Source organism: Anolis carolinensis, chromosome 6 (genome assembly GCF_035594765.1).
Source record: "Anolis carolinensis isolate JA03-04 chromosome 6, rAnoCar3.1.pri, whole genome shotgun sequence".
NCBI classification, from domain to species: Eukaryota; Metazoa; Chordata; class Lepidosauria; order Squamata; family Dactyloidae; genus Anolis; species Anolis carolinensis.
In genome coordinates, this window is record NC_085846.1 from 46,506,535 (window position 1) to 46,519,037 (window position 12,503).

General features: G+C 35.7%; 1 protein-coding gene across 4 annotated transcripts in view; it reads right to left on the reverse strand.

The window, feature by feature from the left end:
* Nucleotides 1-12,503, reverse strand: part of tmem245 (transmembrane protein 245) — a 76,414-nt gene that overhangs the window by 35,074 nt on the left and 28,837 nt on the right. For all 4 annotated transcript variants that reach the window (XR_009999796.1, XM_062957831.1, XM_008113017.3 and 1 more), the window contains 5 exons: nucleotides 7,322-7,426; nucleotides 6,586-6,668; nucleotides 4,241-4,331; nucleotides 3,415-3,513; nucleotides 2,914-3,045 (listed from right to left, as the gene is read on the reverse strand). Coding sequence is in view for 3 of the 4 variants with exons in the window: in XM_062957831.1 (XP_062813901.1) it covers nucleotides 2,914-3,045; nucleotides 3,415-3,513; nucleotides 4,241-4,331; nucleotides 6,586-6,668; nucleotides 7,322-7,426 (510 nt within the window). In the remaining variant the exon portion in view is untranslated. The remainder of the gene's footprint in view (nucleotides 1-2,913; nucleotides 3,046-3,414; nucleotides 3,514-4,240; nucleotides 4,332-6,585; nucleotides 6,669-7,321; nucleotides 7,427-12,503) is intronic.

The window sequence follows — 12,503 nt, forward strand, 5'->3', positions numbered from 1 at the left end:
CTCCCCGCTGAGGCTGTCAACCTAAATCATGATTGTCAACATTTGATGGGGAAAAGATGGTGCAGAGATGTTCCTAAGAATTTGTTTCTGCTTTCACTGATCACTAGTTGGAGGGAAGCCTGGACAATGAGCCAAAATAAGGCCCCATCTACACTACCAAAATAAATTATGGTGATTATTGCATTGTTGTTGTTACATTTATTATTTTACTCTATTGATTATTATTGCCGTTATATTTGTTATTTTACTCTATTTAATATTATTACATTTATTATTTTACTCTATTATTGTTATTACATTTATTATTTTACTCTATTTATAATAATAATAACAATAATAATAATAATAATAATAATTAGTAGTAAATTTATTGTTTTATTATATTTATTTTACTCTAGTATCTCTCCATCTGACATTGTTTCACGATGGGACTCCAATGAAGATGGAATCTTCCAGGTTTGGGTCAGTGGGATCGGTGAAGATCGGCGAGAAGAGGCGTCTGACGAAGTTGCTACAGGTTGTTTTGATGGTATCGGTGACGGGGATACAGCTGGTTTCTTTCTTTTCCCCAAGCCTTGCTTCTGTACTTTATAGAGAGAATGGAAGGTTTCTCCTGGAGTTGGAGGGATGGGCCACAGGAGGGGTTGGACTGCTGTCTCCAAATGTGCCCTCTTAATCTCCTCCTGGGCCCTATTGAAGGCGATCATCACAGAGGAGGATGAAGGCAGTGTTGCCATGATCGATCTGGAGGACCTTACCGACGACATTGAACTTGATGTCTATGGGGGCCAGGTTGGAGGTTTTATGGCCTTCTTGGCAGCTTTCGAAGTTCTTGATGTCATAGAGGACTTTGACGAAGCTTTCGCCGAAGCTTAAGTGTAGTGCTTCACTGTGGCCTTCGTCGAGCCTGAGGTTGACAACTGTGTTGCCGTGAATGGGGCTAAGGCCTGCTTGTAGAGCAGCACCCTGAGGTGCAAAGCTGTTTTTCCTGGACTGCGCCCTGGCAGTATGGACACGAGCTAACAATGTGTGTCTCTCCAAGGCAGAGGAGACACTTCGAATGACCATCAGAGTCTGGTGTCTTTGATGCACACTGGATACATCTCTTAAACATCGCTGTAGACAGGGCAATTGGAGTTCCGAAGAGCTGCTGAGGTGGAAAAAAAAGAACTTGGGAAGGAGGAGCTGGGGTGCCTTTTATGCCCTCGGGAGGAATGGGTGGGGCTACCACCAAAATTTGAAAGTGAAACAGCTTGGAAAGCTTCCATTGAGCCTGCGCAGGCACAGAATTCTCCACAAGTGTGCATTCACAGAGAACTTGACGAAGAACTAACATTTTAAGTGTCATAAGAAATTATGTATGGCCAAATCCATGCTGATTCATTTCTATTAACACTCGGCAGACTAGAGTCATTTTTGTAGCAGTTCAAGTGGTAAATGCAATACATCAATATACTGCAGAAAGATAAAGAAAACTAAAAACAGACTTCAAATATACGCATGTCAAGAAATTAACACAGAGATTTAATATTTTACAGAATGCACATACCAGTGTGTACAGACTGGGAAGTGTTAAAACTCCATGTCTCCAAAAATAAATATCAATTAATTATCTGCTGTCCTAACATTACATATTTTGTCCTACCCTAGGGATGCTTATGAGGAAAGAGCTAATTTTTCAAACACTATATATATATATATATATATATATATAGAGAGAGAGAGAGAGAGAGAGAGAGAGAGAGAGAGCAAGAGTGAGTGAGTGAGTTTAGTGCAGAAAGTGAAATGAACTTTGGCAGAAGAAACAGCCAAATTTCCAGCATTAGGGACAAGAGGAACTAGTTAGTCCTGCTAGTGAATGGGATAGAACTTAGGTAACAAAGCGCAATAAAGGATTGAGAAGGTAGAAAGGAGACCTAAAAGACAAGGAAAGGAATGGAAGAATGTCAGTGTATGCAGTGAGTTGAACAGTAGAAACCACACAGAAAAACAGCTGAGGACAAAACAGATATTTGCAGAAAAGCAGAGAAAAAAAGGGAAATAGTTGGTAGAGAGAAAGGCTCAGGTCAGTACAAAATAAAACCTAAGAGAGGGGAAAATTTGCCAAAGAGCAGAGGGACACCGTTGTCCAGCCTGGTGTCCTCCTGTTGTGTTGCGAGATAAGGAAAGATGGATGATACAGGTATGGAGATCAGCAGACAAAAGTGATTAACAAAATCCTAATTTGAAATAAAAATAAAATAAAAAGTGAAGACAGTTCTCACTCTCACCTTGCCACATGGCTTGGAACACAGATTTAATAATTCATCAATGTTAAAAATTGATATTGAAAGAATATGTCACCATGAATGTTAATACTTAAAATAATTTAATTGCATTAGCACTGATGAATTAGTTTCTTAAAACCACAGAGCCTAACATTCTGAAGGCCAGGGCAATTTGAACAACCAGTCAAGCAAACAATGCATCTTCTTTTCCTTTCCATGACTCCTTTCTCTTATCATTTCTTTTGTTTCCCCTTTTCTTGTTTCTACTATCCAAAAGGCAGCAGGCAGCTTAAAACATCAAGCTAACCACAGAACTAGGTGATACATTCCCTTTAACCCTGATACTTCTTCTCTTGAGGCCTCCTGTCTGACTATCCCTGGCATAGATACAAGCATCTATGCGCCAAAGAATTCTAACAACCTAAAATAACTAATTTATTTAAGAGTAGTATCAAGTACAGCATTCATCTGGCAACCTATGGAGTTCAGAAACATTGAGAGGGCTATCCAATAAATTCATAGTAATTATTTCTTTAAAAAACAATTCAAGCTCTACAAATACATATGAAGGAATGAAATCATGCAATTATTATTTTTTGCTGCAAACAGAATTTTTTTTATCGTTTCTGTGATGTGAAACACATACCGAAAGAAATGTTTCTATGTTCTCATGGACAAAGGAAGCAACATCTTGCCAATCAAGCATTTCACTTGGCCAGCTGTTCTGACGTTGTAAATGGTGCTTATGTCCTTTGTGTCTCCCTGTGTGAGTTACATTCTGTAAAATAAATGAGAAACATTCAGCCGCTGCTCACAGAACATTGTGGGGCCTGGAATATAAAGGATTATGCATAGAAACATGGGACACATGATTATTTCATGCAAATGACTGTACTTAAAGAAATAACACTCAGGTTCTGCTCAGACTGAATCCAGAGCGAAATGGGAAATTAACCCATAGCATATTCATCTTTTTCCCATTTCTACTCATATAAGTACAAAGTAACTAGAGAGAAAAAGTAATCTGAATTTATTTGAACATGAGAATTTCTTAACCCCAGGTTCTATAGATCTGTATTGTCAATATTATTATTAGCACTAATTTTAATAGAATTAAATGGACTATAAGTATGCTTCAGATACTTACTTTCACAAACCATGTATGATATAGTCTGTCCCACAGCTCCAGCACTTGCTTTTCAATCACAGCAGTGTTGTTCACCTTTTCTCCTAATATTTTATGCAGCTACAAAACAAAATGAAGATTTAGACCAAAACAGTTGAGAGAGAACATGTAAAAGTAAACACAATTGAAAATTATCAGGATCTTATCCTTTGGTCCTATCATGCTCCTTTGGGGCCTAATACTATGCATAAATACACTGCCGTGTATTTTACATTACATCTATATTACAATGTTCTAGGCTTATATATTAACTATTCAGTCATATCTTCATAACACAATATGCTGTGGTCATACTTTAGCTAGAACATGATTTATTGCTTCATATATGTAAAAGGGATGATGGGTAGTTTTTGGTGTTGACTTGTAGAAAACGATTCCTTGGTAGGTAGCAGGTTGGTTTGTCAAACTATGTTAGTTAGGAATCTTGTTTCATCTATCCTGTTTAGGGTGAGTTATGGGACCAAAGGACACATATATACTGACCATTTAGGTTGGTCTGGAACCAGTTTGGGAGGAACTTGTTTTATTAGTCTGACAGGTCTGGTACTGGTTTGAGGCCAGGTGGGTGACTACATTAACCACTGAAACTGGTCTCAAATTGCTCTGCAGCTCCTCCCCCCACCCAATTTCTGGGAGATATGTACGCCAGTGCTCTGGAAGTATAGAAAGTTAAAGAAAGATGGGGGAAAGTGATAGTTAGGAGGTAATCAATTGCCCTTTCTTGTCTTTTTGGCAAGAAAAAAAGTTCAACAGCCAAATTACTAAAATAGTGATATTCAAATATTACCTTATGTGTTATCCATTCTCGACCATATTGATACACATTATTGGCAGCAGAATTCAGAGCCTTTTGAATAACCTCAGCTTCAGGAAGCCAGCTAATTTATCAAAACAAAGGTTTTTAAAAATCCGGTTACATATGAAATACTTTGCTCTGCTTTAAATAAATACCTGAGATACAGAAAAGCAATTGAGCATATCCAAAGAAAGTTCTGTACACTCTCTGAAAAGGAAATCCCCATGACATACTGTCAGTCTTACTTTTAAAAGTCTCTTGAGGTCAAAACATGTCTTTATGATTTGGCATTATGATATTCCATCACACAGATAAAACCCAAAGTTCTTTTATAAATTACTTTGTAAATATTACTTTGTAATATTATTATTAATACAATAACACAAACATACGCTTTTTAAAGAAGGTCAGATTATAATATACAGAAGGGGACTGCATGTGGTCTATAATAAATGTACAGTACTACTACTGAAAGTATGACCTCTCCTTATTCTTTATTCAGCAGTTTAACTATTTCATTATTTTTATTCTAATCTCCAAAGTGAATGCTAAATTGAACTTTTCTAATAATGTCAAACAATGATAAGTAAAGGCCAAGCACCTTAAATTTACTGCAGTAGGCCATCAGCTTTTTTGACCCACAGACTCTATTAAGAATTAGATTAAAGCCATTGTCCCCTTCCTCAGAGAAATGTGCAAGCACAAATTTCAAAGTAACAGGGAATATGACATAATAATAGGAATAATAAGAACAATGATTGCTATTGTTTTCTCAATAGTTCTTTAAAAACATTGTCATTCTTTTGCACAAAAGTGTTTGCCAAGTTAAAAAGTTGTTTTGTTCTTAATCCATAGCAACCTGTAACTTTGAGAACCAAACAAATTAGCAAATCAGACATTGGAAAAGCTGTCTTTTTTGGACTACATTTCAAAGATACCAGGGAACTTCTCCCTGCGGCTTACCAAAGACAACTTTGTCTGAAATAAGGTTTCTGACTTCGTTCCTTCTTAACAAGTTAAACCCAAAACGTGGATTATGATTCTCAATTGTTAGGGGAAAGAGCCCAGAGCAGACATAACCTAAACATACCACAGTAATTGGTTTGGACAAACTTGGTTTATTTTGACACTCCTGTTAGAAGGAAGAGCCAAGCAAGAGCACTGAAAAGCATGTAGCAGCATACTACATTCACAATAAGCCAAATTCTCAGCATTTCTGGTTTACAACAATATATGAACAGGGCTTCTGTTGCTTTCCTTCATTATAGCAAGTTAGGAAAAAAACAATGACTGACAAAATGATGGGTGAGGCCATATGCAGGCCTTTTTGATACGTCTACATTAGAAACATGTTGAGACACTACAGTAGACTCTCAGTTAACTGGAACTCAAGCAACTAGCAAAAAAGAAGAAAAATACTTTAAATAAAAATGGAAACACACATATAATACAATAAAATTATTAATTTTGTCTCCATTTTTAATTACTATATTTCAATATTAATATCAAGTCAATACAGAGTTAATGGTATGGTATAGTATCGGGTATAGTATTAGTTAGCTTATTTTCAATAGTAACTCTCAAATAACCAGAAACTACATTTATCTGAGTTCTACCATTTCTCATGGGTGCTGGTTTATTGTGAGTCTACTGTAATTGCACAAATAGCTGCATTTCTCAAAAGCTGCAGAATGGCAGGTCCTTATGCAACAGATCATTAACTAATCAACCCTTGTGCAATGAAAGAGCTGGAGGCTATGAAGGAGCTGAAGATGTGTATTGCACACAAGTGTGGGGTGCCGTGTAACTATGTTTGTGCATATTTACAGTGCAAAAATGTATAGGATCTTGGCTGTGAAGCCAGCTCTCTATACATTAGCACTGCTCAAATAATTGCTAGATATGGATGTATCTCTTATCCAGTACTCATAACTTTACCCAAACCAAAGACTTGCTGCTTCAGAGCCAATTATTCTCTCAGGTCACACTCACTGTCAATCACTTCTGCAGACCCTGCCTTCAAGATTAAGATTATGTGCTATGGGGTTTGGCATTGAGAGGACTTTCTTTTAAAATTCTATCAATATGATTTCAGTGGGTCTACATTCCTTAAAAGCATCAGATCCCATCTGATCTTGGAAACCTGGCTAGTACTTGGGTGGGAGACTACCAATGAATACTGTAGGCTTCATTTCAGAGGAAGGAACAGGCAAAACCACCTGTGAGTATTCCTTGTCTAAAACGACCTATGAAATTAAAAGGGTCACCAAAAATTGACAGGTGACTTGAAGGCACATGCATTCATATCCACACACAAATAATTTCAGTACTATTACCTGGCCCATTCTGGGTGATTGGCTACAGTTTCATTAATCAAGCTGCTTGTGACTTCAATCATATGTACACTTTCTTGGTGGACCTAAATTCAATATAGAGAAGAAGAACTAAATTAAATAAATGCAAAGTTGAACACAACATATCCCAAATATACAGTAATGCAAGAAATGAGAAAAGTCTGGAACAATAAATGGACAACAAAAACAACTTGCAGGAAAAATGATTCTACCTAAGCATTAGGGAAAACTTCCTGATAGTAAGAGCTGTTCAACAGCAGAATATATTGCTCTCTCTTCCAACTCTAAGATTCTATAAGGAGCAGCTTCAGGGAGCTTGCTTGGTCCTGTATCTGCTCGGTTTCATTGCGTTTGGACAGAAGAACTGGAATGAAGCATACTATATCTTTGTCCAGTGGCCTAGAGGCCAGTAGCCACTGGGAATTTGCACTCTATTTAGAAAAATAATAATGGTAACATTAATAACAATAACCTGCCTCTTTTTATGGCTGAAGGCAGAGAACAATATAGTTAAAATACACAGATAAAACGAAGACCATAAAATAATATATTAAAAAACAGAACAAGGATTAAAATGTACTATTAAGCATTTATACCAATTAAATCAATAAGGGCAATTTACTGAATTTTCCAGTGGAGATAGAAGTATTCAACATCAATGGTATCTGTAGACTTGAATAAATAATGTTTGTGAATAAAAATTAAATGGAAACATTACCTTTGCTGTAAGAAGTAGGGCCAACAGGAGGGTGCCTATTACTAGTATAAATATAATGAATATACTAATGATTTTATCTAGCATTTTCTCCAACCACACGATCATCTGTGGAGAACAAAACAACAACAACAACAACAGTTGAATATTAAGAAATCAAAATTATGTATAAATGTTCCCAGGCAATTCTAGCAGCCTTCCATCTCACTTATGGAGATACTGACTACAAAACTGGATTTCAATTTAACTATATTTATACTTTAGCAGCATGAAAAAATGGGGGAGGGAATGACAGTTAATTTGCATCTCATTTCAACACACTCCTAGAAAAACAGTCAGAAATTTAATATTTGATATGAGAGTCAAAGAAATATAATTACATTTTCATTTTCTTGTACTGGATAATTGAATGTCCATCAAAGGTCCATGAAAAGGAAGGCTCATGATAAAATGCTAAAAGACTTTTGAAAGTAATTCTCGCACTCTCTCCAGTCAGACAAAGCAAAGGGTCAAGCAAACTGGCAATATTTTGAAAATGAGTTCCCATTCATCTATTTGTCTCCATGTCTCTATTTGTCTCAACTTGTACCCCTCACATATCAAAAATATGCATATACACTCACCAATACTAATCACTGCTTTGATTTTACAGAAGCCCACAAACTCAAGGAAATTATAAGGAAGCTTGTTAATATTTAATGATGGAAGTGACCTAGATAAATCTAAGTATGGGCAGAACATAGGTACGAATAAAAATAGGTATAAAGACATTAGTTACAAATATGTCTTAAGTATACATGTCACTTCTATAACTTGTCATCATTGCAGAAAGTACAATATGCAGTTGTGCTTTTATGGCTTGTATGAATCTGAGAACTGAGAAAAGCTATATTTATTTTTTTCTAAATCCAGCAGAAATGCTTCTACACTCAGCAGTCAAGATTTTTGTAAAGGCTCTAATTATTGCTGAAATTGTTAGTGTATTTGTGGAATCACTTCTAATACATAGCTCGAGAGCTACATTCTAGTGATCTAACCCTTGGCATTCTTTTAAAAGGTTTGTGGCACGTGATATTCTACACATCTGATGATGTTACAGTAGAGTCTCACTTATCCAACATAAACAGGCCGGCAGAATGTTGGATAAGCGAATATGTTGGATAATAAAGAGAGATTAAGGAGAAGCCTATTAAACATCAAATTAGGCTATGATTTTACAAATTAAGCACCAAAACATCATGTTATACAACAAATTTGACAGAAAAAGTAGTTCAACATGCAGCAATGCTATGTAGTAATTACTGTATTTACGAATTTAGCACCAAAATATCACTATGTATTGAAAACATTGACTACAAAAATGCGTTGGATAATCCAGAACGTTGGATAAGCGAGTGTTGGATAAGTGAGACTCTACTGTATATACAGCTTCATAATAATGCTCAGACATGTCAACAGAAGAGGACAATTGAAACTTCTTAATTTATAAACTCTATTCCTCCTACCCCCCCCCCCCCCCCAAATCCCTCCTTGGCACCTAAACTTTTTTTTTTAAACATTCTTCTAGGTAATTGATGATTGCAGCCACCAAAGTGCCAGTATTCTATAGGTTATGTAAAAAAAATGTAATATTTCAGCATTAACAATATCTCCAGGTAAAGTAACGCTGTTACCTGATTCTGTGTAACTGTAGTGGATCATGATCTATGGAGTTTCGGAATCAGTAAAAGATGTTTCTTTCATTTCATTATTACATTGTATTGTATCTTACTATTAATGTTTTGTTTGTATATCTGTAACAGGTTTTCTTTTGTGTAACTAACTCTAATGTGTCTCACATAATACTGTTATAACCAATATGTAACATTTAAATTCTGCCCCAGAAGTAGCACTCTTCCATTCTGCCAGAGTATAACCTACAAGATAAACAGGTATCATTTTAAAGCAGGATCCAAATGTAGCTGCTTGAGAAGGTTTGATGTATCATGTCATCGCTACCACCATTTTCGTAACACAGAGACCAATGTTGGGAAGGAGGAAAGAACACAGTAGAAGCAGATAAGGATGGGAATACGGCCCAACACTTTTGTTGGTAGTGCCCTTGATTTTCTACATTTTCAGCTATAGAAGCAGTTGTCTGGTGCAAACAGTCCTTCATATGGTATTCTTTTATTCCATATTAATAAGTGTGGCATGGGAAAGCAAAGGACTGGTGCCCTTGGGAGAGAAACACATAATGCACTGTAATGACTTGAATGTAGTGATCTCAGCTCTTGGGATTTGCTGTAAATATTGTTACAAGAGCAAATGTGCCTATCTTCAAATTGAAATTATATAGGACACTTCTGAAAGGGTTGCTCTGAAAAACTGCACTTTTCACAAATTATGATTTATCCTGTCCCTTCTATCAGTCCTCAAACTTTCCCTTCATCTACAAACACTATACACATCATACAGATATAATTATTCAGACACAAAGCTAGGAGTGATCTGACTGTCAGAGATTTCATATATGCTACTTAAGATTAAGACTTCAAAACTACTCAAAACACTTCAAAAGAGAGAAAATTATTTTAAGAAGTACTTGCATCAAGTTTTATGAAAGAATATTGATAATGCAGAAATGTGACCTGTAGCCATGATATAAGTTGAAGAAAATCTATATCATGTAGCTTTGATGCACTAATACCTGGTTCTGGTTTCATACAGATAAGTATATTTTAAGAGAAACAGAAATTTTATTGATTGCACTATATATATACCATATTTACTCAAATTTAATGCTCACTTTTTTGTTAAATGACATAGTCAAAATTGAGATGTGCATTATAATCGATGGTGCATTATATTCGAGTAAATATGGTAAGTTGATAATTTTTTTTAGAAAAAATCAAAACAAAAAGACTTGGCTGATTTATACATGTTTGAGTTCACGCAAACACTCTCATCCATCTGCCACTGGCTCGGAACCCTCTGTCAAATTTTAAAATACAATGCAGCCCATGTGTCCAAAAGTTTGCCCATGCCTGAGATAGATATAAACATTTCTTGGGGTTTATTGAGAAAAACTTGCTTCAAAAAGGGCTCCGCAGCTGAAAAAAATTGAGACCCCCTATTCTAAAGAAACCCAAATAGTTAAGCTACAGAAGGTCATTCATGTAAAAAAAAATTAATGGTACATTTTCTAAATAAGAATTTATAAATACATTAATTCATTTCCTATTTCCATATTTTAAGAAATGTAGTACATAGTTTTAGCCCTAATATACAATAAGCCTTAACAGTTCACTGAAATTTCAGTTCTGGCAATGTTGAGTCAATTCGTGTTCCATGTAGTCTTCAACAGTTGTAATCATTTCTTTTCTCCATCTTTATGTCTGTGTGTGTGTCCATTCATGTGAAAAATATACTTCTCACCCCAAACAAACAAACAAATGGGGACAGCAAGATTACTATCAGAATTCAAGTATTTTCCAACTGAAACGATACATTATATATACTAATGAAGTGTCCCATATGTGAACTTTTTATCTTGCAGAATGTACACCTAGGATGACCTACAATGTGTGTCCTTTTTTATACTCATAAAGGGGACAATTCTGGCCAATTTTATTTATATCCCAGACTAAAAAGCTGGGATAAAAACTGTCTAAACCTACTGATTTATACCACTGGGATACCTTTTTGTTCCAATCAATGTAATGCATTGAGCAAGAATACCATTTTGGAGAACTATAATGCAGACATTCTTTTTTTGAAAAACAAAGCATTTTATTATATTTACCTTTTGCCTTCCGTCTCTGGGTATTTGTATGGAACACATCTGATTCTGCATGCATAAACACATTGTGGGACATTTTCTGACTCCTATGTGGATATCTGTGTATTGCAATATGTAATATGCAAGAGGCTAACACTGCATGGCCTGTGCATTTAATTCAACACCAAGTTGTTCAGAAGAGGTTTGTTATTGCCTTCCTCTGAGGTTGAGAAAATGAGACCTGCCCATAGGTGGTTTTCATGGCTGAATGGGGATTCAAAACCTTGGTCTCCAGAGTCATAGCCCAAAGCTCAAACTACTATATCAACCAGATCTTTCCTTCAAATAAAACATTTAGCTATATTAAGACATAAGATACAGAGTAAGTATCCACATTTTGTCTTAATATAGTGGTTTATGGGCATGAGGTCTACCAAAGAAATATAATATAAACATTAGTTTTGACTGCCCATTAGCCACTTTTGTTATACTAGTTTGAATTTAATTTTGAAGAGCCATGTCTGACTTTCAACTCCTCTATTGACACATGAGGAAATGCTGTTTTAAGTGGTTTTCTTGAAAAATGGCACTCTCTCATATTTTACAAGTTAACTGCAATCTGAAATATGTTTTTGCTACTCATCATCTGGAGGACTTCATATCTGATCAAGTATACTGAAAGGGGAAATATGAGCATGAAAGAAAGATAGTATATCATCACTTAGCCCATTTCAATGGCTTAATGCGCTTAATGGCTATGCCTACAATAATCATAAACAGAACATGGTTACATAAACATTGCAAATATTGATGTATTATACATTCAATGTGTATGAATGTTTAAAAAACGTATGAAACTTGAGATTGTTAAACTTTTAATAGAAACAAAACAGAAATTCTGCAGCCTCTTCTCCAATTCAGAAACAATAAATGGTGGGGAGCTAGGTGGGGGTAAGGAGCTTAAATGACCAATCTTTATTCATACTCTGAATTTTAAAATAGCTATCAAATCAGATAACTTTACCTTCATGTTCTCTTTTAGAAACATTCCATTCACAAACAATAAGTAAATGTATTGGATGGAATTACATGATGAGAATTTCCCAAGAAGGGGTAGGAAATGAAAAGTAATAAGTAAAGTTTAACTTTCACCATTCACCGCTATTCCTGCACTGCATCATTCCTGTCTTCAAGGAAGTGATATCACTTAAAATTGGGATTTTTTAAATGTGTTATTGAAGGCTTTCATGACCGGAATCACAGGGTTGTCGTATGTTTTTTGGGCTGTATGGCCATGTTCCAGAAGTATTCTGGAACCTCTGAGAATGCCTGCCATGGATGTGAGCAAAACGTCAGGAAAGAATACTTCTGGAACATAGCCATACAGCTCGAAACACACACAATAACCCCGGGAATTTGTAAGTT